General features: G+C 44.2%; 2 protein-coding genes across 4 annotated transcripts in view; one reads left to right on the forward strand and one right to left on the reverse strand.

Moving 5' to 3' along the window:
• Positions 1-21730, forward strand: dennd2db (DENN/MADD domain containing 2Db). 2 transcript variants are annotated; one of them, XM_017685300.2, is made up of 12 exons: positions 1-70; positions 4885-4980; positions 6845-7130; positions 12629-12698; positions 13102-13179; positions 14841-14981; positions 15233-15381; positions 15808-15979; positions 17714-17764; positions 19133-19214; positions 20279-20521; positions 21265-21730. In XM_017685300.2, the coding sequence occupies exons 2-12, from the start codon at positions 4890-4892 to the stop codon at positions 21351-21353; spliced, it is 1452 nt and encodes a 483-aa protein (XP_017540789.2). In that variant the 5' UTR covers positions 1-70; positions 4885-4889; the 3' UTR covers positions 21354-21730. The 2 variants fall into 2 exon arrangements, with proteins under 2 accessions (XP_017540789.2, XP_017540790.2); XM_017685301.2 differs by having other exon boundaries at positions 6848-7130.
• Positions 21528-25397, reverse strand: part of dram2b (DNA-damage regulated autophagy modulator 2b) — a 12923-nt gene continuing 9053 nt past the window's right edge. For both annotated transcript variants that reach the window (XM_037532405.1, XM_037532404.1), the window contains exon 8: positions 21528-25389. In XM_037532405.1, coding sequence (XP_037388302.1) covers positions 25273-25389 — 117 coding nt within the window. In that variant the 3' untranslated portion in view covers positions 21528-25272. The remainder of the gene's footprint in view (positions 25390-25397) is intronic.

The following is a 25397-nucleotide window of genomic DNA, read 5'->3' on the forward strand; positions in this document are numbered from 1 at the left end:
GAGGCAGCCGCGCGGTCATAGAGGAGAGAGAGGCTGAGCGGCTCTGACCGGGAGGTGAAGCTGCAGAACGGTGAGTAAAGCTCAGCTTTCCACTCCACTCGGTGTAGATGCGGAGATGTTTATCTGTGTGAAGGCGACACGCTGTGAAGTACGAAGGTCAGGTTTGGCACCATTTAAGGTGGAACGGACGGCGTGTGTGTTTGAGCTGTGTAGGAGGCAGAGTTACTGTAATTTATTGGAAGTTCTGCTGAGTGTGAAGCAAGACTGGCTTTATCCTCCTACACCGTCTCTGAGAAGAAGCAGGAGAAATTAATCAGGGAGTTCGTGCTGAAATCAGCGATGATGAGTCAGAAGATTCCCTCCAACTGCCTTTCTCATGCTGGCCTAGTCATGTTTTAGTCTAAAAGCCTCCTGTACGGGGTGAAAAGTTGAAGATAGACGGGCAGCTAGATTAGAAGTTGAATTTAATGGCTCCAGGGAGATGATCAGTGTCTCTGGAGCGGTCGAAAATTTAATTAAGAATGATTTTTCTGCTCTAAGTAGACAGTTTGCCTTACTGGCCTTTCGGTAGACGACCCCCAGAGGAGTGTAATTCAAGGGAACACAAGATTAGACCTGTTTAAACACCTAAAATCCATCAGCCTTCCTTTTCTAGCTGAGCTTGTGTGTGAGGCCTAGTCGTGTTTCGCTTCAAATGTCCCTGAAAAGCTGAAATGACCCCTTGATGTCCGTCTGAAATTTTATGTACAAAGAAATGTTTGAAATCGGTCAACCCACCTGACCGAAAGGTGAGATTTTCAGCAACTTTTGTATTAAATTTGGCCTTTTGGTCACTTTTTTTTGAGAGTGACACTTTGTGTTCTCAAAGTATCAAAGTCACACAATCAAAGAACATCCAAATATGTACTATTAGATGTTCCTCCAAGGCTCTATGTCCTTTTTCTTCATCGTGCTCGATGAAGCTGTTGAGAGTTATGAGTCGCTCATTTAGTGGACTCATTCGGGGCAGTCGTGGGCTGGATGTCAGGGAACCAGCCCTGTGACTAGAAGGTTGCTGGTTCCATCCCCAGAGCTGACAGTCCATGACTGAGGTGTCCTTGAGCAAGACACCTAACCCCCAGCTGCTCCCCGGGTGCTGTGGATTGGGCTGCCCACTGCTCCGGGCAAGTGTGCTCACTGCCCCCTAGTGTGTGTGTTCACTAGTGCGTATGTGGAGTTTCACTTCACGGAGCTGGAATTTCCCATTTGTGGGACTAGTAAAGTATCACTTGACTTAATTGTGTTGTTTGTTTTATGCTCTGAATAAGGAGTTTACATGATCAGAACTGTTAGAGTGGAAGTGCGCAGATTTTTCAGAATTTCAACCAATTTCAGAGCAGTTCTGCTCACAGTGGTGGTGATGGGAACCAGACGTCCCCCTCTAAAAGCTCCTCACAGTGGAGGTGATGGGAACCAGACGTCCCCCTCTAAAAGCTCCTCACAGTGGAGGTGATGGGAACCAGACGTCCCCCTCTAAAAGCTCCTCACAGTGGAGGTGATGGGAACCAGACGTCCCCCTCTAAAAGCTCCTCACAGTGGAGGTGATGGGAACCAGACGTCTCCCTCTAAAAGCTCCTCACAGTGGTGGTGATGGGAACCAGACGTCCCTCTCTAAAAGCTCCTCACAGTGGAGGTGATGGGAACCAGACGTCTCCCTCTAAAAGCTCCTCACAGTGGTGGTGATGGGAACCAGACGTCCCTCTAAAAGCTCCTACAGAAAGTTCCTACATGAACTGGTTCTGAATTCACTGCCTGATGACTGAGACGCTGTTTTATGACAGTTTAGAGAACTTCAACTCCATTCATGGTGGAGGGAGACATGCAGGGCGCTGTGCGGCAAAATAGTCCCCAAAGAAAACTCATTATTCCAGATTTTCCACTGTTTTCCATCATCAGCATTCCATATAAGCTCAGAAGACTTTGAAGTAAATTAAATGAGCAGGCTAATTTCTCTGAAAATTTCCATGTCAATCCAAGATTCTATGAAAATTCAGTGGACTTCCCCTTTAAGAATACAACTCGAGGGAAAATTTAGTGGTTGGTTAGCAGCGACGGATACGCCCGCAGAGTGTTATCTTGCGGATACCGGATCTTCCATAAGCTACGGGTGGAAATAGCGCTGCAGTGGTGTGTCACCTGTCACAGGACTGTGATGTAATGGTGAAAGCTCACCTGTCTGGCAGGACAGGCTTAAGTGTGTGTTTACCTGCAGCGTGTTCCACAGGAGTCGCACTGACCGGGCCAGAACTTTTCATAGAAAACTTGGTCGTTTCGTTTATTTCACAGTTTATTCTTTCCGGAGGTTGTAACTTAAACACTATACAGTTTGACCAGTAGGGGGAGTATTTAACATAATTTATGCTTCCAATAAACAAGGGCGTGCTTCATGTAAATGATATGTAAATAAGGTGTGTTTGCACTTGATTTCATCCACCGAAGCTCAAACCTCTGCTCATTTCCGTGCCAACGAAAGTTTGAGTCAGATCCAGAGCAGTTCATACATCATTACACATCTCCGATGAAAGAGCCAATGCGTGTTACGCTCCCAATCGTCCATGAAGTTTTCCAAAACATCATGTGCTATTTTTATTCTCCCTGGGGCATCAGGACTGCATCCGTCTGAAGCAGTACCTCCTCTGGCAGGTGAAGGAACAGCGCTGCAGTGAGAACATCGGTCAGTAAGTCAGTTATTAGAGTCAGAAATGTTGAAAGTGTTGGTGGGGAGTGTGAAATGCCTGAAGCCCATTTTACACTGGATGCAGTAACTGTTGTACTGCACACAGCGCCCTCCTTCATTCACCATCTGGGGTCGACAGACATGCCAAACTACATGTTTCTCAGTGTTTCTGTTAATGTCTTCGTGATGATCCAGCTCAGAAATCCAGTTCAGACCCTTCATGAATCTGTAGAGCTGCCCTTTCCATTCCATCTTATCCAGAGACTCCCATCTGGAGTTATGAGCCTGTGAAGAGGGGCTGAGATGCACGTCACCTGCCTCTCGCCGTGTGGAGCTACTGGATTCGTGTGACCGACAAACACTCAGGAAATCATTAAGGATTGACCATCACGCCAGAAACCCTCCATTCTTCATTCAGTCCACATCGGAGAGTCGTGTGAACACGATTCCTCTACTTTTGTGATCCTAAGGCTTTGATATTGCACCAAAACAGTTCGTCCACATCAGTAAAACTGTTTCCACAAGAGAGATTAAGAATTTCTAAAAATCGGAACCGCAGTGTTTCGGCTTTAGGGCTGAATCGTCTCTGTACACAGAGCTCCAGGTCAAAGAGCCTCGTACAGACGGAACTGAGACGGTTCTGAACGTTCTGATATAAAACGTGGGGATCGTGTCGTATACAAGAGCCTTTAAAGGCTCGCTTATGATGAGCCTTTCAGCACAAAAAAGCACTTTGGGTCTATTTTTGACGTGTGCCAGCGGGAATATGCTTATGCTCTAATACACAGTCCAGGCTAATAAACACAGCAGCAGTTTAAATGCTGTCCGGGTGACTGAAAGCCGTCCATCAGCCTGATGAACCCATATAGCTACACATCACATGCAAGTCACAGCAAGTCACAGCACCCGCATGAAGTTTATTTAAGCAACGAACAGACAGTAGAGACGTTTGCGTGATGTGAAGTCACGTCTGGTGTGAAGCGGCCTGACTCACGCGGTCCTGGTCATCTGGAGTGCACTGCCGGGATAAGGTCTTCCCTGCTTTGGAGTGGTGTGACCACCACTATTTTGGTTTTGCACGTATGACTTTGGAAGTCTTTTTACTAAGTCATGGGATGTTTGTCTGGTTGTCCAGTTCAGCTGCTCGTTTACGGAGCACTGCAGTGTATTTCATTGCACATGTTGGTTATTTTCTCTGCGGGGGTTTGTAGATGTTTTCTTCTGTAAACGCTGAAGCACTAACGCAGCACGTGATGCCAACGCAGTTCAAGTAAAGAGTAAAGCATCAGTCTGTAGCCATGGTGACGGCAGCGGTGTGGCAAGAGGCATCCCGGAGTTTAGCCTCCTACTGGAACCCTCTCCTTCATCAGGAGAGCCTCCACGGTTCAGAGAGGAGCTTCACTCAGAGCGAGTCTCTCGCAGGGTCAGTGTGGAGGGGCCGGTTCGGGGGAGGGCTGGTTTCTCTTTCAGTTTCTCTCTGATTCTGTATTACTGTAAACATTCGCTCCTGGTGAACAGCTGTGGATTGTGATGGACTGTGGAAATAAAGCTCCATCAGATAAGGCTTCCTCTTTACTGGAAATGTAATGATGAGGGGAAGTTCCTGCGATCTCTCGAACACCTCGGCCTCAGGATTTCCTCCCCGCGCTCCGTTTTCCATTTCTCTCATTTGTTCTTGTGTCTGGATGGTGGGAACACTGACATCCTGATGGAGAGCAGGAGTTGCTACAAAAAATTCCCCCAGTTTTCCCCCCATCGTTGCCTTGGCAATGAGAGACAAACACATCCAGCCAGGGATCTTCAGCAGCTTTCCAAGAAATTCCACACTAATATTGTTTCCCAGAAGCGCAGCGTTTGGAATGCTCCTGTAAGTCATGCTTTGGCTTGATGCAGCAAAAACAATGTAAATGTGAACTCGGCTTCTAAAATCACACAAAATATCAGAAATACAGCATTTTAATCAATTCTTCTGTCTCTCTCTGTCTCTCTGTCTCTCTGTCTCTCTGTCTCTCTGTCTCTGTCTGTCTGTCTGTCTGTCTGTCTGTCTGTCTCTGTCTGTCTGTCTCTCTGTCTCTATATCTCTCTCTCTATATCTCTCTCTATATCTCTCTCTATCTATCTCTCTGTGTCTGTCTCTCTCTGTCTCCCTCCCTCCGCTCTGTGTGTAGGTGATATGATGTCTGGTCAGACTGATGTTGATCATGGGCCAATGAAGAAGATCAGCTCCATGTTCTCCTCCCTGCAGGAGAAACTCCACAGGGACAGTGAGTATCACAACAGATCCGTTGTTTTTGGTCAGATGAACGTAGAGAGTTCATGAGATTGAGCTGAACAATTTAATGTGGCAGAATAATCACATCATGGGATCATAATCTCTGTGCTGCTGATGACCATGTTAAAAAGAGAAAGGACAAAACACTTCAGGCTGTGGAGCAGCCGGTCAGTCAGAGCTCACTTCTGCTCTCGTTTCTGCATCTCTACACAAATAAGAGCCTTTAGCAGATGCTCATCTGACTGGTGCTGGTCACACTGCAGGAAGGGCTTGACTTTGTGCGCTAAACTCTGCTGCTCTGCTGCTAAACTGTGATCAACTGGAACAGGCAGAACATGAATGGGTTTATTGGGTTGCAGCAATTAAACACGAATAAAAGAAATCAGCTAATGCGTTCACTGAGGCATCATGGGATGTATGTAAACAATAACACTTCTAATTTCTAACTGTGATGCTTAAAGAGGTACGACGTGGTGTGAAACTCTCACTTTTAAATGATTTCAGGCTTTACAGGGCGACTCGCAGCAGCAGCAGCATTTTAGCCTGTTTCCCTTCTGCTCACTCAGTAACGACACTTCATTCAGCTTTAACAGACAAATCTTATATAGTGCAGCTTTAATAGGCACATAATGAACAAGAAGACACTTAAAGTGTTAATTGCAAATGTTTATTACAGTTAATTGCTAATCTAAAGTTTCCGGATTGCGGCCCGCCAGAAAACTTTAATCACTAATTTTAGGAGCTAAATCGATGTGGGTTTTTCTAATGAAGTGGATATTTGGGGCATTTTGAACATGCTCAGTGTCTCATCTGCCCTGAGTGACTCTTGAATGTTTGGCGTATGATGAGCTCAGACATGCAAGACGGTCTCTCGCATGCAGACGCCGGCGCTGTGTTGGCGTGGTTGCGCTTCCTGCTCTGCTCTCCGTCACGTGTCCGCGCTGTGTGAGGTATAAAGGCTGTATTGTTTGTTCTGTGTGTTTGAATAATGGTGCTCCTCTCCCACCTGGACTGCAGTATCCTGCTGTTGTCTTACTGTGAGGCACCGCGTGACTCTGCACTTCACTGTAAACTCAGGCCGTCTGATCGCAGTCGGTCGTTTGATTGACCAGATATGAGGAATCTGTTGGTGAATATATAACTAACTAATTAATACACAAGCGCAGTGCGGGAGGACATCATTAATCATGACCACTGTTAATATTTTAGTTATAATTGATCATATTGATAAACTGTTTTTGGGTTCGTGCTCGGATTTTTGTACCGAACACGTTTGACCGGTTTGTTATTGTGCTGGAGGTTTGAAGTAAATGAGGTGAGGCCGGTAAGAGCTGCGCTGCTGATAGATTTTCCAATCTTTATAATTATTCATAATAATAATTCTACATAGTTACACACATCGTGCTGTGTTGTAATCAGCCAGTCTCCTCTTGCTTCGCATGGAGCACTTTGTTTGATGCTAATAAAAACTTGAGGGGGAAAGTTGAGTTAGTGAATTCTATATTAGCTTGACAAAGCTGTTATGACATCTCAGGTGGTTGCTAAAGTGTTGCTAGACTGCGTTTGTGGTGTCCCAGGTGGTTGCTAAGTTGTTGCTATGCAATTGGTATGGAATCTCAAATGGTTGCTAATGTGTTACTGCACTGGTTCCCCAAGTGGTTGCAGTATTAATTTTTACCATAGAGATGAACGGCTTGGGCTCAGATCTCTTTATATGGGCGTGATATGGGTTACAAGATGATGACCCGACTCCAAAGGTCTATTGATTAGCTTATTAGCTACTGATGCTGTTGTTTGTTACTGGTTGTTAATGAGGTGTGTGTGTGTGTGTGTGTGTGTGTGTGTGTTTGTTTTAGAAGGAGAGAAAAAAGTTTTGACACCCCCGTTGGCCCCCACACCCAGACCACTTAGCCATCAGGGCAGAATCCCCTCACCTGGCCAGACGTTCTTCTTCGAGCACCTGGTGGTGGTGAGCCTGAAGAAGAGCAATGGTGATAAGGGCTACGAGCCACAGATCAGTTACCAGTTCCCCAAAGCCACGAACAGATCGCAGAAAGAGGAGGAGGAGAAATGCCTTAAAGCCGTGACGCTGTTCTGCTTCCCTGAAGGTGTCAGCTGGGCCCCGCTTACAGAGTACCACAGGTAACATCTCACACTGAGCTGTAGGGGGCGATACGGCTTCTACTGCTTCATTTAAAAAGCTCTATAATGTTCATATGATCCACACAGTCGCTCTGACAGACTGTAATACGCTACAGGAAGCGTAGGGGGCGATACGGCTTCTACTGTTTCATTTAAAAAGCTCTATAATGTTCATATGATCCACACAGTCGCTCTGACAGACTGTAATACGCTACAGGAAGCGTAGGGGGCGATACGGCTTCTACTGTTTCATTTAAAAAGCTCTATAATGTTCATATAATCCACACAGTCGCTCTGACAGACTGTAATACGCTACAGGAAGCGTAGGGGGCGATACGGCTTCTACTGCTTCATTTAAAAAGCTCTATAATGTTCATATGATCCACACAGTCGCTCTGACAGACTGTAATACGCTACAGGAAGCGTAGGGGGCGATACGGCTTCTACTGCTTCATTTAAAAAGCTCTATAATGTTCATATGATCCACACAGTCGCTCTGACAGACTGTAATACGCTACAGGAAGCGTAGGGGGCGATACGGCTTCTACTGTTTCATTTAAAAAGCTCTATAATCTTCATATGATCCACACAGTCGCTCTGACAGACTGTAATACGCTACAGGAAGCGTAGGGGTCGATACGGCTTCTACTGTTTCATTTAAAAAGCTCTATAATGTTCATATGATCCACACAGTCGCTCTGACAGACTGTAATACACTACAGGAAGCGTAGGGGGCGATACGGCTTCTACTGTTTCATTTAAAAAGCTCTATAATGTTCATATGATCCACACAGTCGCTCTGACAGACTGTAATACGCTACAGGAAGCGTAGGGGGCGATACGGCTTCTACTGTTTCATTTAAAAAGCTCTATAATGTTCATATGATCCACACAGTCGCTCTGACAGACTGTAATACGCTACAGGAAGCGTAGGGGGCGATACGGCTTCTACTGTTTCATTTAAAAAGCTCTATAATGTTCATATGATCCACACAGTCGCTCTGACAGACTGTAATACGCTACAGGAAGCGTAGGGGGCGATACGGCTTCTACTGTTTCATTTAAAAAGCTCTATAATGTTCATATGATCCACACAGTCGCTCTGACAGACTGTAATACGCTACAGGAAGCGTAGGGGGCGATACGGCTTCTACTGTTTCATTTAAAAAGCTCTATAATGTTCATATGATCCACACAGTCGCTCTGACAGACTGTAATACGCTACAGGAAGCGTAGGGGGCGATACGGCTTCTACTGTTTCATTTAAAAAGCTCTATAATGTTCATATGATCCACACAGTCGCTCTGACAGACTGTAATACGCTACAGGAAGCGTAGGGGGCGATACGGCTTCTACTGTTTCATTTAAAAAGCTCTATAATGTTCATATGATCCACACAGTCGCTCTGACAGACTGTAATACGCTACAGGAAGCGTAGGGGGCGATACGGCTTCTACTGTTTCATTTAAAAAGCTCTATAATGTTCATATGATCCACACAGTCGCTCTGACAGACTGTAATACGCTACAGGAAGCGTAGGGGGCGATACGGCTTCTACTGTTTCATTTAAAAAGCTCTATAATGTTCATATGATCCACACAGTCGCTCTGACAGACTGTAATACGCTACAGGAAGCGTAGGGGGCGATACGGCTTCTACTGTTTCATTTAAAAAGCTCTATAATGTTCATATGATCCACACAGTCGCTCTGACAGACTGTAATACGCTACAGGAAGCGTAGGGGGCGATACGGCTTCTACTGTTTCATTTAAAAAGCTCTATAATGTTCATATGATCCACACAGTCGCTCTGACAGACTGTAATACGCTACAGGAAGCGTAGGGGGCGATACGGCTTCTACTGTTTCATTTAAAAAGCTCTATAATGTTCATATGATCCACACAGTCGCTCTGACAGACTGTAATACGCTACAGGAAGCGTAGGGGGCGATACGGCTTCTACTGTTTCATTTAAAAAGCTCTATAATGTTCATATGATCCACACAGTCGCTCTGACAGACTGTAATACGCTACAGGAAGCGTAGGGGGCGATACGGCTTCTACTGTTTCATTTAAAAAGCTCTATAATGTTCATATGATCCACACAGTCGCTCTGACAGACTGTAATACGCTACAGGAAGCGTAGGGGGCGATACGGCTTCTACTGTTTCATTTGAAAAGCTCTATAATGTTCATATGATCCACACAGTCGCTCTGACAGACTGTAATACGCTACAGGAAGCGTAGGGGGCGATACGGCTTCTACTGTTTCATTTGAAAAGCTCTATAATGTTCATATGATCCACACAGTCGCTCTGACAGACTGTAATACGCTACAGGAAGCGTAGGGGGCGATACGGCTTCTACTGTTTCATTTGAAAAGCTCTATAATGTTCATATGATCCACACAGTCGCTCTGACAGACTGTAATACGCTACAGGAAGCGTAGGGGGCGATACGGCTTCTACTGTTTCATTTAAAAAGCTCTATAATGTTCATATGATCCACACAGTCGCTCTGACAGACTGTAATACACTACAGGAAGCGTAGGGGGCGATACGGCTTCTACTGTTTCATTTAAAAAGCTCTATAATGTTCATATGATCCACACAGTCGCTCTGACAGACTGTAATACACTACAGGAAGCGTAGGGGGAGATACGGCTTCTACTGTTTCATTTAAAAAGCTCTATAATGTTCATATGATCCACACAGTCACTCTGACAGACTGTAATACACTACAGGAAGCGTAGGGGGCGATACGGCTTCTACTGCTTCATTTAAAAAGCTCTATAATGTTCATATGATCCACACAGTCGCTCTGACAGACTGTAATACGCTACAGGAAGCGTAGGGGGCGATACGGCTTCTACTGTTTCATTTAAAAAGCTCTATAATGTTCATATGATCCACACAGTCGCTCTGACAGACTGTAATACGCTACAGGAATACTCTCTACTCTCTCTGTCTCTGTCTCTCTCTCTGTCTCTCGTCCACTTCATAAGAAACCTCATGATGCACACTCTCGTCCAGGTTGAGATGCTGTGCACTCACAGGATGTGGTGGTGTTTTGTGTAAGATGGTGCATCAGTGAGTGTGTTGTTCTTTTCAGATTGATGGTGTTTACTGGCCTCAGACCTTTCGGGAGCTTCCGCCCGCTCACACTGCGGCTATTGTCCTGCGCCGGTTTCAGTCACACAGCTTACAAACAAAGCAGTGCAAAGAGATTTGTGGGGTTTTTAATGCACTTCTGCTGCTTCTCACAGAGGAATGAACACGTGGCTAATGTGCTAAAGTTAAAAGGTCAGTGAGCCACTGTGTGAAGAAACAGTCAGGCTAAAAATCGAAATCGCCCGTTACGCCAAATGGAGATCAGCCAAGACGTTTGGACCCTGTGGAGCGCCGATGCTGCAGGCCTAATCACACTCCCCTCAGAGTGTGTGGAGCTGTTCAGCATCTCTGATGGTCTTGATCGTGTGGTTTGTGTGACTCTGTATAACTCGCTTATTTATGAACGTGGACTAAAGTAGACAATATGAATACAAACCCAGATAAAATATAATGAGCAGTGTGCAGGTTTAGTAGCAGCAGTTCTGGCAGTTTATTAATAACGGGTTGCCAGTGAACTGATTAGTGAATAAATATAACCCGGATTTAATCCTTCAGTTTCATAACACTCAGGATTTTTATGGATCTGCTGAGCTGCTGCAGGTCAGTGATTACAGATCTCTGTAAATGTCGGTCTTAGAGTGATTCGGTTACGGTTCTTTAGGAAATTATTCGGTGCATTTGACACTTCAACACGATTCGATTCAGTTATTCTGGTCCGATTTAGAGTTATTGTGAAAATCACACTGAATATACAATTATGCAAATGAAGTAATGAAATGTAGACAATAAAAACACACCAAGATTTTTAATAATTTATTTATCTTTAACAAAGGGGAAAACCCTGAGAAGTCAATTTTAGTCAAAAATATTTACGTGCATGTTTCCTTGTAATTTGTACCATCGTGTTAATCTTATTATGTAGGCCTGCTCGATATTCCAAAGTCTTGTGGAGTCATCCACAAGTTGACGTACTCCTGCATGAAGACTTTAAATGGAAAATGTAGTTGATTTATTTCTGTTCTTTTATGAAGTGATGTAAAAACAAAAAAAGATAAACCTCTGAAAGTGCAGAGAGAGCGCCGTTACTCTCTGGTCACTTACATAAACCACCTCGACCTCATGCTGACGGTGACCTGCATCGAGCCTCCTCAGGAAAGCCTTTAGACCGCCATGTTTGGCGCTTATTTTTTATGACTGTTCAAATTTTACGTTTTCATACTTGGATGATTGATTTTATCTTTCTGTCCCTCTGGCGCCACCTACTCAATTTTATCCTCTGTTTTAGCATTTTCGCTAAGCTAATGTTAGCATCTGGTGCTACAATTATATGAATTAAAATAAGGCGACAGCTCCTCACAAAAACGCCCAGATTTTTATTCTCTAAACTCAGCGGTTGGGCCTTCTCGGTAAGCGGTGTGGTTGGTTAGTGTAGTGGGTAACAGCTCTGCTTTCCATGCTGTAGACTGGGGTTCAGTGCCCCACCTGGGTAACCGCCCTACACTAAACCAATGAGTCCTTGGGCAAAGACTCCCAACACCACCTTCACCTACCTGTGTAAAAATAACTGATGCCTCTCTGGATAAGAGCGTCCGCCAAATGCCATAAATGTAAATGTAAAACATTAGCATCTGTTGCTAACAAGGGTTCAAATTAAAAGCAATTTAAGATGGAAGCTTCACACACGCGTCCAGCTTTACTCGCTCAGACCGGAGTATTTATTCTCTAAACTTGCGCCACTGAAGTCTCAGTGAGCCGTAACTGCTGATGGTTTAGCTAGGCTAAGCTAACGTTAGCATCTGATGCTAACAAGGACATGAACTAGGCTAACGGCTCCACACACAAACCGGTTTATTCGCTCTGAGTATTTGTTTTTGTTTTCTAAATTATTTTCAGTGAACCTTCAGTGAGCTGAATGAACTTGCATGCTGAGCTACTACAGTCGAATGTGGAATATAAATTTTAAATTCCAACATTATGTATCTATTTTAGCTTCTGGCTAACTGCACAGTGTAAAGTTGGCCATGTTAGCTCTGCATGTAGCTGTGAGACGGTTTTCTGTGACCACTTTGATCCTCTCGGTAGCATGTTTTAGCATGTTAGCCCGGGATGGGGTCAAGCTCATTTGTGATGTAGGAAACGAGCTTCAGTCTGTGATCGGAAGCCGTCCGAGAGGAGTCGACCATTTAAAACGTCTTTAAGATGAATAATTAGCAAGCAGCTGTTAGCCTGCAGCCGCACGGCAGAGCAAGCGGTGCTGTTCTTCTGATTAGCGGTAAGCTAAGCTAGTCGCTCTTTACCCTCCGGTACAGCGTAAAGGAGACTAGGCGTGAAAGTCCCTCTGCTGTGAGCCGAGACAGAGTCCTGTAACGTTGCTGCGTTTCTCCTGCAGTGAGACCTTCTCCTTCGTTCTGACGGAGATTGACGGGAGCAGAAGAAACGGCTACTGCAGACGACTGCTGGTAAAACCCTGAATTCCCATTTCTGCAGCGCTTTAGATTTGATTTGTCTTTAAATTTTATCTGCGTATTTGAGCGTTTGTGTTAAATTGTTCTGGATGCTTGTTTACAGGGATGTGAATGAGCTGGCACAGCTTTATTGCTAACGAGGCTAAGCTTAGCTGTGCGAGTTCAGTGATCGTTTGTTTTAGAGTTAGCATTAGCTCATCTGAGGCAGCCTCCACTTCTCATCCAACACCAAAACCTACCGATTTTCCTTGAATATTTTTGATTAATGAAACATCTTGTAATTATAACCCTCTGTGCCATCATCTAAAAACTAAGATTAACTCTGTGCTAATTTTGTTGTTGCTGCTGCTGTTGTCGTCGTCCTTTATCGAGTGACCTGTTTCCTGTTGTGTTTCAGCCACATGGTAAAGGAGCACGCCCCCCAGAGGCGTACTGCATCATCAGCAGGCTGGCCTGCTTCGGCCTCTTCTCCAAGGTAAAGTGGAGGAAGAGGCTAACTGTTAATCACATGCACTGCTAACATACGGCACGGATCACACCCATACGGCACGGATCACACTCATACGGCACTGATCACACCGAGCTGATCACACTCATACGGCACTGATCACACTCATACGGCACGGATCACACCCATACGGCACTGATCACACTCATACGGCACTGATCACACTCATACGGCACTGATCACACCGAGCTGATCACACTCATACGGCACTGATCACACCGAGCTGATCACACTCATACGGCACTGATCACACCGAGCTGATCACACTCATACGGCACTGATCACACCGAGCTGATCACACTCATACGGCACTGATCACACCGAGCTGATCACATTAAACATTTCTCACATTTCCTCTTCTTAAGCATTAACGTTTCTAATGTAATCTGCCGTCACTTCAGTCCGTGTGGACGTTTTGTGGTGGTTTGGAGAGTTTGGAGAGAAGTCATGTGAACTGGAGTTGCTCATCTTCTGAAACTGCAACATTTTCTCTGGAAAGTGACGGTTTGATGTTGAAACATTTCTCTGGCGCTCAGCGCTGCAGTCCTTTTTTCTTCCTCTCACTTTCTCCATCTTTTCTCCCTCTTGTGTCCTTCCTCTCTGTTTTAGACGAGATTAGATGTGACATGTTTAGACCCAGTTTACCAAAACATCTTGATCTGATCCATCAGCTTTCCCAAAACATGGATTCGTTTCAGCAGCGCTTTATCATCAGCCTCGTCGTTTTCATGTAAATAATGAAACGGAGATGTGCAGCAGGCCAGCGCTGTCGGCCTGAGTTGGTGAGCGTGTTTGTGGTGGAGGTTTTAAGAGGATGTCTCCTTCCATGGAACGCCGTGTTTAGTGATCTGGCGTCTCATTTAGTCGTTGATGTGTTTGGAAACATAGGATCACAAGAATTCCAACAATTTTTCATAATTCTCTATATACTTAAATGGTTCAGATGTAATTAGAGCGGTTCTGAGCGGTTTGGTGTGAAACTCTCTGTTCTAGATAAACTGACCGAGTCAGATGTTGGTGATAGGAACCACACATCCCAGGCATGCAGAATCCAGTAGTCACCAACCAGCTTTATACATTTGGTCTGTCGTGAAGAACTTCCACGTGTACATTTCTCCACTTCAAACACCTACAGAACTCACATCTTCAGCTTCTCACCTCTCACAGCCAGTAATCTTAAGGGAACAAGGCAAAATAGTCCCCAAAGAAAACTCATTATTCCAGATTTTCCACTGTTTTCCATCATCAACATTCCATATAAGCTCAGAAGACTCGTGTAGGTTCTCTGGTGGTTCTGGATGGTAAATAAAGTGTCTATATCTGTGTTGTAGTCATGGCGACGCCTGGTTCCCATCACCACCACTGTAAAGACGTCTGAACCATTTCACACCGAACCCTCTGAACCTCTATGATTACACCTCACACACCGAGTTATGGGGTAATTTTGAAAAAAATTTTGAAAAACTCCCGTTTTGTCTAGGTGTGTGAGGTTGTTGCTGTGCTGATATCTGGGAGGTTATAATTTTGATGCAGATGGAGGTTTTACAGCTCAAACCCTGAGCCACGAGTTTGTTGGTATCAGAAGTTAATGATGTGTTTCCTATATTTATTTGTTTATTATTCTGTAGATCTTTGATGAGGTGGAGAAGCGGAGGCAGATCTCCATGGCGATGATATACCCGTTCATGCAGAGCCTGAGGGAGGCGCCGTTTCCTGCCCCTGGAAACACAGTCAAAATCAAGAGCTTCATACCAGAGTCTGGAACAGAGGTAGAGATATAGAGAAATATTCTACAAAGAGATATTTGACTATATCATTTTATTTTGTAGAAATGTTGTTTACAGATGTTTTAGACTATCGCTTCTTTAGATTTTCACATGAGCTATATTGCTAATGTAGCTACTAAATAATGTAAATGACATGCCTCACCTCCCTCTCTCGCTCCCTCTCTCGCTCCCTCTCTCGCTCCCTCTCTCGCTCCCCTCTCTCGCTCCCTCTCTCGCTCCCCTCTCTCTTGTAGATAATCAGTCTGACTCGGCCGCAGGACTCGTGGCTGGAACATGTAGATTTCCAAACACTATTCCACTGTCTGACAGACGAGGAGGTGCTGCAGGTGTTCGCCGCAACAGTGCTGGAGCGACGAATTGTCTTCATCGCAGAGGAACTCGGGTACATGCCACAGCCAATCAGAACACCTGCAGATACATGCCACAGCCAATCAGAACACCTGCAGATACATACCACAGCCAATCAGAACACCTGCAGATACATGCCACCGCCCCGTCGGGACGCCTGCCCGCACACACACACACACCGTCGGGACACTCGTGGCTACACTTTTTGGCCAATCATTAGGCTAGCACATGCAGAGATGTGAGATTAGGGTAATGCACGTATTTTACATTTATATTTATCATTTCAGAATTAATCTTAAAATACATTAACATTTAAAATATACATTTAAAAAGAAAAAGTTGACCTTGTCTTCTTGTGTGTGTTCCTGTTATACCACCAACCCCCCATGCCCCCCCCCCCCCCACCGGTCTGTGTGTGTACCCCAACCCCACGTACCCCCTGCAACCCCCATGTGTGCAGTACTCTCTCCCAGGTGCTCCACGGTGTAGCTGCACTGCTGTTTCCGTTCCTGTGGCAGCACACCTTCATCTCCATCGTTCCTCGCGTGCTGCTGGACGTCTACCTGGCCCCAACTCCATACCTGCTGGGCATCCAGAGCAGCTTACAGCACCAGCTCACTGACCACGCCGACGTGAGTGTCCGAGACAGAGAGTCCAGGTTGTACTCTTGGTGTAAAACAGCTCCTTCAGTGCCACCTGTTAAAGTAGTGAGGAGTGAAAGCTTCATAGCAATGAAACCAGTTAGCACCTTCTCAAAGCGTGTGGAGGTGTTCAGTATCTCTGGTAGACTTCATTAGGAGGTGTCCGACTCTGTATGACACAGTTATCTGTAAACATGGACTAACGGCTGCTGGCATAGCGAAAAACAGTAGCAGCCACTTTGTAAAGATCTGGGCCCAGTTGCAAATGTATCAATATTTTACTTTAGCACGCACTTAGTTAACCACCCTGAGGTTTTCTGTGCAACACACTTAATCTTGGGAAATTCTTAAGGGTAACGTTAAGGAGAAATTCAGCTGAAGGTGTTTCATGCAGCCTTTATGTCTCTGTTGGTATTCATGGCTTAAAATGTCTCCAATCTAGAGGCTAACAAAACTCACAGCTTGAGCTGATAATTATACTATGATGTGTTCATAGTATAACTTTCATTTTTCTTTGTATTTCATGTCCTTTTACCTTAGTTTAAAGACATTATGTCCTTGAGTATCCTCACATCCAGTAAAACATGCATGCAGAGTCCAGTAGTCACCAACCAGCTTTATACATTTGGTCTGTCGTGAAGAACTTCCACGCGTACATTTCTCCACTTCAAACACCTACAGAACTCACATCTTCAGCTTAACCAGGGAACATTTTCCTCACCTTAAATTACCCTGAGAGAAATTACTGGAAAGTATTTATATCAAAATAAGTCATTCTGAGCAGTTCGGTGTGAAACGCTTGGTTCTAGATAATCTTACAGAGTCAGAGCTGCTCACAGTGGTGGTGATGGGAACCAGACGTCCCTCTAAAAGCTCCTACAGAAAGTTCCTACATGAACTGGTTCTGAATTCACTGCCTGATGACTGAGACGCTGTTTTATGAGAGTTTAGAGAACTTCAACTCCATTCATGGTGGAGGGAGACATGCAGGGCGCTGTGCGGCAAAATAGTCCCCAAAGAAAACTCATTATTCCAGATTTTCCACTGTTTTCCATCATCAACATTCCATATAAGCTCAGAAGACTCGTGTAGGTTCTCTGGTGGTTCTGGATGGTAAATAAAGTGTCTATATCTGTGTTGTAGTCATGGAGACGCCTGGTTCCCATCACCACCACTGTGAAGACGTCTGAACTGTTTCACACCAAACCCTCTGATTACATCTGAAATTTGAGTTTTGCATACATTGTGAAAAATTGGTGGAAATCACCCCCTAAGAGTTTTTGTGCAACACATTATAAAATATTTTAGCTTTAGGTGTTTTATACAACCAGGCCTTAAAATTAGTGTCTAGTTTAGTCCGTGTTTACAGATAACAGTGAATCGTGGTGTTGGACGTAATCAGGACTCTTGGAGATACTGAGGAGACGGTGTGCTAACTGGTGAACACACTCCCATTACCTGTTAGCTACATTAGCCTCGTAGTTCCGGTGCTAAAACTGAGGATGCAGACTTCAGACTTTATATCTGGAGAAGGAAATGCGGCTGAAGTTTCGCTGTGCGTCCTACACGGCTGTTGACTGAGGTTTTCTGTGTGTTTATCTTGGTGGCTTTGCTTTTGATGTTTTTGAGACGTCTAGAGCTAAAGATGTTAGAGGTCCAGTGACTCTGATTAGGAAACTGGATTAGAGCCCAGAGACGCCTTCTCACTGTGTTTTGGTTCCACAGCTGCTGATCGTGGATCTCTCGGCACCCAAAGGAAGCAAGTTCATCACCAGAGTGAGTGACGTTCATGTACACACACATACAGACACACACGTTTGTCTTGCTATACATATGAGGATGTTCCTAGGTCTCTATTGATAGTTACTGTAGCTAAATAACACTAAACCTAACCTCAGTATCCAAAAGGCAATTTTTCTGCTCTTTTAGTTTTCAAGTAATTCTGGTGAAGACGCATGCTAAAGTGAGGACCAGCAAAATGTCCTCGCTTGAGCAAAGATTTCATCTATTCATATCATAGTGAGGACATGAGTCCTCACAAGTATAGCACTACAAGAACTCCCACACACATACACACATACATACATACACACATACACACATACATACATACATACATACATACATACATACACACATACACACATACACACAGTCTTTCTCTGACCCATTTCTTTCTCTCACACACTCTCTTTATTCCGCCCCCCCGCTCGGTGCTCTGCTCCCACATGTTTCCAATTTTCTCCTGTTTTTGTTTTCCTGTGTTTGCTGTTCTCTCTGTAACTCAGTGAACACGTATAATTCACGTATAACCTCACTCACACGTTCTGCCTCCTGCGTCACGCACAAACAGAGTAATGAGGCAGTAAAGCTGATTTAGGAAAGTGGGGCAAACGTGGAAAAATGCCTCCTTTTTCCCATTAGCCATAATAATTCCCGCCTGTTTGAGACGTTGCCTGTTATTCTTTAATAAGCATGTAGATGGAAATGCGTCTGATTTACAGGCCAAGTTTTGGTCGCAGGCGAGCAGGTCAGTGTTTGAGGGTGTGGCTGTGAGTGATGTGCTGAAAGCTGCTGTGGTCCAGGGGTCCGTCCATCACCCCCCTCCCCCACTCCACCTCTCATTGCTCACTAGCAGCTCATGCAGGTGACTGACTGGCTGTCTGACTGAGTGAACAGTGTATCACTCGTGAACTGGGTTCTTTAGTAAGCCAAACTGTTCTATGTAGAACCACAAACACGCCTTGCATGCCGTTCTATATAAAACCATGTTGTTTACTAAAGAACCCTTGAAGAACCATGGGTTTAAGTGTGTGGTTCTGCTGATAGTTTCTCTAATAACTCTGAGACGAAGGACCATAAACATTCACCTCACCCATGCTAGCCTGCTAACTTGCTAACTGGTGGGTATGAGCTTCGGTTACTTGTTGGCTAGATTAGCCTCGTAGCTTCAGTGCTAAAGCTAAAGAACTTTAATGTAGTTATTTCACTTCAGTTATTTGACTGTCTCTCTGACTCTGTCTGGGTCCGACTCGGTCGGTCTGTCTGTCTGTCTGTCTGCCTGTCTGCCTGCCTGTCTGCCTGCCTGAATGAGATGAAGTGTATGAGGTTAGCATTAACGTTAGCGCTGTTTTCCGGCTGTAGATCGGAGACGAGGACACTCTGATCCCGGCTAAGCTGCAGGAGGAGCTGCTGCAGGCGCTGTGCAGGAGGAGCAGCGACGCTCGTGAGTCTCAACGCTCATTAACTGATGCGAGTTTATTACTGCTGTACATATTAGCATCGGTGAAGGTGATTACGGTGGTGAAAAAGCTGATTTTACAATGTTCAGATTGTTAAAACTGATTATAATCACCTAATAATGTTCATCAAGGAGGTTTTTGGCCAGAATAAAATTCTCAGCTATTTTCAAACAGAACTTTTGTTCCCAGACACATTTGTATAACGTTCAGAAATAAACCAAAATAACCAAATCCATGCTAATTGGATCTGAATCTATATATATTGGCACTGGAATTTCGGAAAAGACAAAGTTGGAACAGGACTGTAAGAATGTACAGAAACCCCCCGGTGGGCAAGCCAGGGGCAACAGTGGCAAGGAGAACCTCCCTCAGAACTGAGGAAGAAACCTTGGGAGGAACCAGGCTCACCAGGGGGGACCCGTCCTCCTCTGGTCAGACTACCTACAAGTGATTATATTACTAATATTAATAGCAGTAATATTGGCTCCAGCATCCCCCCGCGACCCTGACGGAGAAGCGGCTTAGAAAATGGATGGATGGATGGATGGATGGATGGATGGATGGATGGATGGATGGTATTAGGAATAACTAGGAGTCTATGAGAACATCAGCGTAGGGTGGGCAGCTAGTCCAAGGCAGGTGGTGGTAGCTGGGGCGTGGGCAGCTGGTCTGAAGTGGGCAGCAGGAGAGCTCAGCAGTCGGTCGTCCTTCAGTGTCCAGCCAGACATGTGGGCGGTCGTATATTCAGAAAAAAGCAGGGAGAGGGAATTAGTTTTATTCTAACCTTTAATTATAACCCCTGCTGGGGTTCATCCTACAGTTAGGACAGGATTTAGGAGGTTTAGTCCAGTCAGGATGTTTGTGTGACGCTGGTTTCTGATCTCTAGTTTATGATGAGATCATGAAGGGAGGAGCTGATATTCTGGAATAGCTACTAAACTAAACTCAGTCCGGACTGAAGTTGCCATGGAGACCCAAAGCCTGACTGTGTGGACGATGTGTCTGTGTGAATCAGCCTAAATGCTAACAGTTCCACTCTGTCCCTCAGCCACAGAGGAGCTGAACCGAGTGATCTCTGAAGCCTTCCTGACGTTTTTCGTGAAGACTGTGGGTCACTTTGCGGATCACATTAAGAAGTCTGGAGGTGGGAAACAGGCCGCAATGTTCCAGAAGAGGAACTTCCTGAAGGCTGTGGAGCCCAAAAGCAGTCGAACCTTTGTCAAACAGTTCGTCCAGACGCAGATGTTCGACCTTTTCATCCAGGAGGAGGAGAAACAGCCCAACCATGAAGGTCAGCACCAGCACACCTCATTATTACACATTTCTCTTTACCTGTTTTACAGACTTACACATTTTTCATTAAAGGTGGGCGATATGATGGTGAGATTTGGTTATTGTGATAATTTTGTGATGCTCTTTTCTGAGTGTATGAGGGGTTTGGTCAGCACTTGGACAGCTGTATGTGTAATAAAAAGGTACAGAGATAAAATTCAGTGTGTTTACACGGAATAATCTGATAACTGCAGTAAATCAGATTGGGTCAGTAACTGGTTCAGTGTGTTTACACTTAATAATCTGACAACTGCAGAAAATCAGATTGGGTCAGTAACTGGTTCAGTGTGTTTTCATGCTTTTGAGTAGTTAGATAATTGGGAAACTCCAGGTCTACATGAGCCAGACAGTAATCTGAATTCTTTACAGCCACCCAATAAACTCTCAGAATAAGTCATGATATTAACGTAAAACTCAAATAATCGGTGGCTTTTTTTAAACATGGAGTCGCTATATGAACACGCATCATCTAGAAGATGAAGAGTTTAAATCCTTCATTTGGTCGAGTGTGTATTCGCTGTGTTAAACGCTGCTGGCTGTTTCACGTGCTCAGAGCGAGAGAGACGAAAGAAATCAGAGTGCGGGTTTACACTGATACCCCAGTACTGACTCAGATCAGCCTCAGAGTTACAGACCTCCATCTGAGCATGACCACTTAATCAGATATTTGCTGCGAACTGATTGGTCTTTGTTTTGATTCAGGTTTCTTCCGTAAGAAGGTGGCAGAGTATCAGGAGAGGAGGAAGAAGGAGCGGATGAAGAGCAGCTGGATGAAGGGCGTGGTGGTCTGAAGTGTGTGTGTGTGTGTGTGTTTGAGAGTGTTTTGGTGTGAGAGGCCGTGTTAAAACCACTGTATCTGTACGACTGAGTGAGTTTTAAACTAACAGTGTTCATCCCGTCTGTGATCATCTAAACAGAGAAAAGAGCCATTGTGTTTGTTAAAAAAAGCATTTATTTGTCAATAAGCATGCTGTACATGTTTAATTATAAACTGATATAAAATCATTTACTGTAGTTAAGATTGTTTTAACTGTAAAACGTATTCATGATAAACCAGGAGTGTTCTGTCTTTTGTTTTATTGCTTGTCTGTGAAACTCATTTTGACAGCACAGCTGACTGAAATGCACTTTAGTTCTATTGATAGGAATAAAATCTGAGGAAAATAAACACGTCTGAACATTCATTTCACACGCACGCCTGCTTGGTGGCCCAGCACTGAACCGGAGGAAAGAATCTTACATGAATCTGCACTGAAAAAGCCTCGCCTTACGTTCAGTTTAATAATGTTAACACATCGATCACTATAGATCACTACTGTTGAAGCAAAACCTTGTAGCTCCAGAACAACAGGAGGGGAACACACTTTTAATGTAAGTCCACGGAACCAGACTTTTTATTCATTTCGGGCTGCTTCTTTTTGGTCCACTCGTGAAATTTACACACAATGTAAAGAATATGTACTTTAAAATGATCAAAAACTGAAATTATGCAAGGTTTTGTTCCAATAGCAGTGACATGTTTGTGCTGAAAGCAATTATATATTTTGGGGGAATCTTTCAAAAAATGTACAAAAATAATTCAAAAATATTTATATTTTTATATATATAATCTATCTCGGGTTTGCTCAGCTGAGTTTGACTACAGTAACAGTAGATCACATTTTATCCACAGTTTATCAAGAACATCTCCAAATCATACAGAACACAGAAACCAGCCACAGGACCTGCGATAGGTTCTGCTGAAGTAGCTATAATTAATGTACGCTGTGCTCAAGGATGGTTCTTCACAGGTTCTTTAATAACGGGAATGGTTCTCTCCACAAGCATGAGTTCTACATGGAACCACTGCATGCTTAAAGGGTTCTCTGCAAGGTGAAATTGTTCCACATACTGACCGACGATGTGTTTTGGAGCTATATTGAATAATACATACAAATGGTTCTGCTATTTCTACAATGTTGAGCTTGGCAACAGGAGAACCCTTTTCTGGTGCTGTTTAGAACCATAAACATATTCTCCATTGATCAAAGAACCATTTAAGCATGAAAAAAGAACCATTCCCATTACTAAAGACCCCCGAAGAACCAAGTTTTTAAGGGCGCGCTTGTTCAAGCGTTAGCATTATGCTAACCAGTCAGCCTGTGGAGAAAGGCTAGCGCCGCTAGCGGGTTTAGGCTAATATGAATGGGCTCTAATTAGCGCTTTTCCCGCTTTATATATGCGCGGAGACGCTAATGTGGCTAATAAAACACGCTGGCTGAGGGCGATTTAAGCAAATGGCGCTAAACAGTCGCTTTAACTGCGCTAGTTCGGCTACATTTCTGTGAGGGAATGCTAATGTGGCTAATGACAGTATGTAGGCTAGCGGGGCTCAGTTAGCTTCAAGCAGATCGTACAAACTGTACCAAGTCACCGGCTTCAGCTCACAGCTCGCTATAAAGCAGTTTAATCATATTTCAGTGATTAATGAACTAATAATGCGCTTAGCCTTCCTTCAGACGAAACACCCAGTCGTTATTTTCATCAAACGTCCCCAAAAGCGCGCAGCTGAACTGCTCCGTCCGGTTAAAGAGCCCATATCACACATTTTATCGTTTACTTTTTCCTCAAAGACGCACTTACAACGGGACGTTTCTGTGGTTTTATGCACAATAAATTCATTTCTACGCGATGATTTTCCGACCTCTCTTTATCCCTCACGAATACAGGCTGTTGTTACCAGTATATGTAAATGACCTCTTTTCTGATTGGTTTGGATGAAGTGGTCCAGGCTGAAACACTCCTTATAACGCGAGTGGGCGTGGCTTAACTCATATAGACTGAATAAACAGATATATGCAAATGTTTGTTTTTGTGACATTATAAAAACAAAACAGGCTGCTTTTTTGCCGTTTTCTACGCTGTAGACTGTCCCCTGCTTGGACAAGCGCCCTACACTATACCAATAAGAGTCCTTGGGCAAGACTCCCAACACCACCTTCACCCACCATGTAATATGATCAAATTGTAAGTCACTCTGGATAAGAGCGTCAGCTGAATGCTGTAAATGGAAATGTAAGTTTTCCATTTATGGACTGATGTGTTATGAAAGCTGTTTACATACTATACTAGGACTGTCTTACTTCAGAAGATTTTCCATGACATGGGCCCTTTAAAGCTCCCAAACTCTAGAGGTTCACATCCACATGGTGGAGTTTTAAACATCAGGGAGGCTGAAGTGAATAAACATCTGCATGAGGAAATAAAACCTTATAAAATCTTTATAAACTCCTTATAAAATAGATTTCAGAGTAATAGTTGTAATGAGGTCACACTGGAGTGACACAGCGATACAGTTCAGGTTCAGTCAGAGCTGCTTTACGATACCACGTTTAAAAACATAAAACTGGACGTTCGAGTTAATTATAGTAATTATAGCTTCCTTTAAAATCACCAGTTAAAATGAAAAACAGCATGAAAACAGTAAGAACAGCATTACAGCGCCTTATAGCTCACTCTCTGGACTATAGCACCCTCTAGTGGTCAGTGTGAGATGTGCAGGCAGGAGTGTTCTGAACTAGTGGCCTTCATGGTTGTGTAGTTTGTGTGTTTAACCCTCAGAGACCCACGTGCTGGTTTTGCTGATGTATTTTCATGATTTTATCATTTAAAAATATTTTTAGAAGCTCCTAAACATTAAAAATGTTATTTTTTTACACATTTTTGCAGGGACATGTTTTTGCAACCAGTGTCTTAGAACGTTTTCTCACTGCGATGATAAGGTGTGTATACACACCTTTACTTAATACACAAACAATAAACAAACGTAACATATTGAATTAGTGGAGTTTAGAGTGGATTTAAAAGCTATTTATAATAAACCTGCAGTGTCAGGTTTTTCTACCAGTTCCTAAAGGGTTTGGTAATGACCTGATGAGCTGGAAAGGTCTTCGGAGGTGGGGATTAACTGAGAGTTGTGTTAAACAGGCAGGGGGCCCACAAGATCAGAATAGGGTCCATTTATTATAGCAGAGAAGGGGGCCGACTAAAGCTGATTAATGCTACAGAGGTGAAAACTGAGGCCCAGCATTTTAAAAAATGCCTCAAATTAGTGAATGTATGTTATATTCGCTTGTTTTAATGTTTTTATCACTAAAGATGTTAGAAAAGAAGAAAAACAACATCACAGCTCCAGTACTTCCATGGAAAGTTACTATACTGGCATCAAACTGCAGACATGCCGTCTGAGAATATGAACTTTCACCACAAGCGATGAATAACACTGTTCAGAGTGCTGGACGATGCAGTCTGAGCGCCGTGAAGTCAGAAGCAGGAGTGGCTTTGTGCAGCAGACGGTCTCTGAGGGTTAAAATGCTATAGTCTGTAAGAATATAGAACATATATGGACCTTTAAACTGACAGTAAAAAGATTTCTCAGGTGAATCTCAGTCTCTGTATCTCAGAAACGTGTCTTAGAAACGCATCTGATACCTGTTTACAGGGTTAAACCCCACAGCTGTCAGGAAAAACAATATTTATCGTTTTTTCTCTGTGATTTTATCCATCAGGAGGGCTCCGTATCTCCGCTCCGGGGAGATTTCTCTGCTTATCTGTGGATCTGAAGCTTGTCAGGACCGAACCAGCCTGTATATGTGTGTGTGTATGTGTGTGTGTGTGTGTGTGTGTGTGTGAGAGGCTGCAGAAGCGGGTTTGTACGGAGGCGTCTGTGTGTTAGATGGACCCTGCGAGCAGCGGCGAGGTCTCCCGTGGTCCATAGGTGTAGTTGTAGTGGGCGGAGTCATGCAGGGTGCTGCTTTGGAGCTCCGCCTCCGCCCGCAGGTTAATCTTCTGCAGAC

The sequence above is a fragment of the Pygocentrus nattereri genome, chromosome 21 (assembly GCF_015220715.1).
Source record: "Pygocentrus nattereri isolate fPygNat1 chromosome 21, fPygNat1.pri, whole genome shotgun sequence".
Classification (NCBI taxonomy): domain Eukaryota; kingdom Metazoa; phylum Chordata; class Actinopteri; order Characiformes; family Serrasalmidae; genus Pygocentrus; species Pygocentrus nattereri.

What these genes read in the sequence shown, in the direction of transcription:
- dennd2db (XM_017685300.2), top strand. Translation starts at nt 4,890, where the DNA reads ATGATGTCTGGTCAGACTGATGTTGATCATGGGCCAATGAAGAAGATC. An exon ending in GCTTCGGCCTCTTCTCCAAG is followed by an intron (nt 13,180 to 14,840) that starts GTAAAGTGGAGG and finishes ATTATTCTGTAG; the next exon opens with ATCTTTGATGAGGTGGAGAA. An exon ending in CAGGAGGAGCAGCGACGCTC is followed by an intron (nt 19,215 to 20,278) that starts GTGAGTCTCAAC and finishes TCTGTCCCTCAG; the next exon opens with CCACAGAGGAGCTGAACCGA.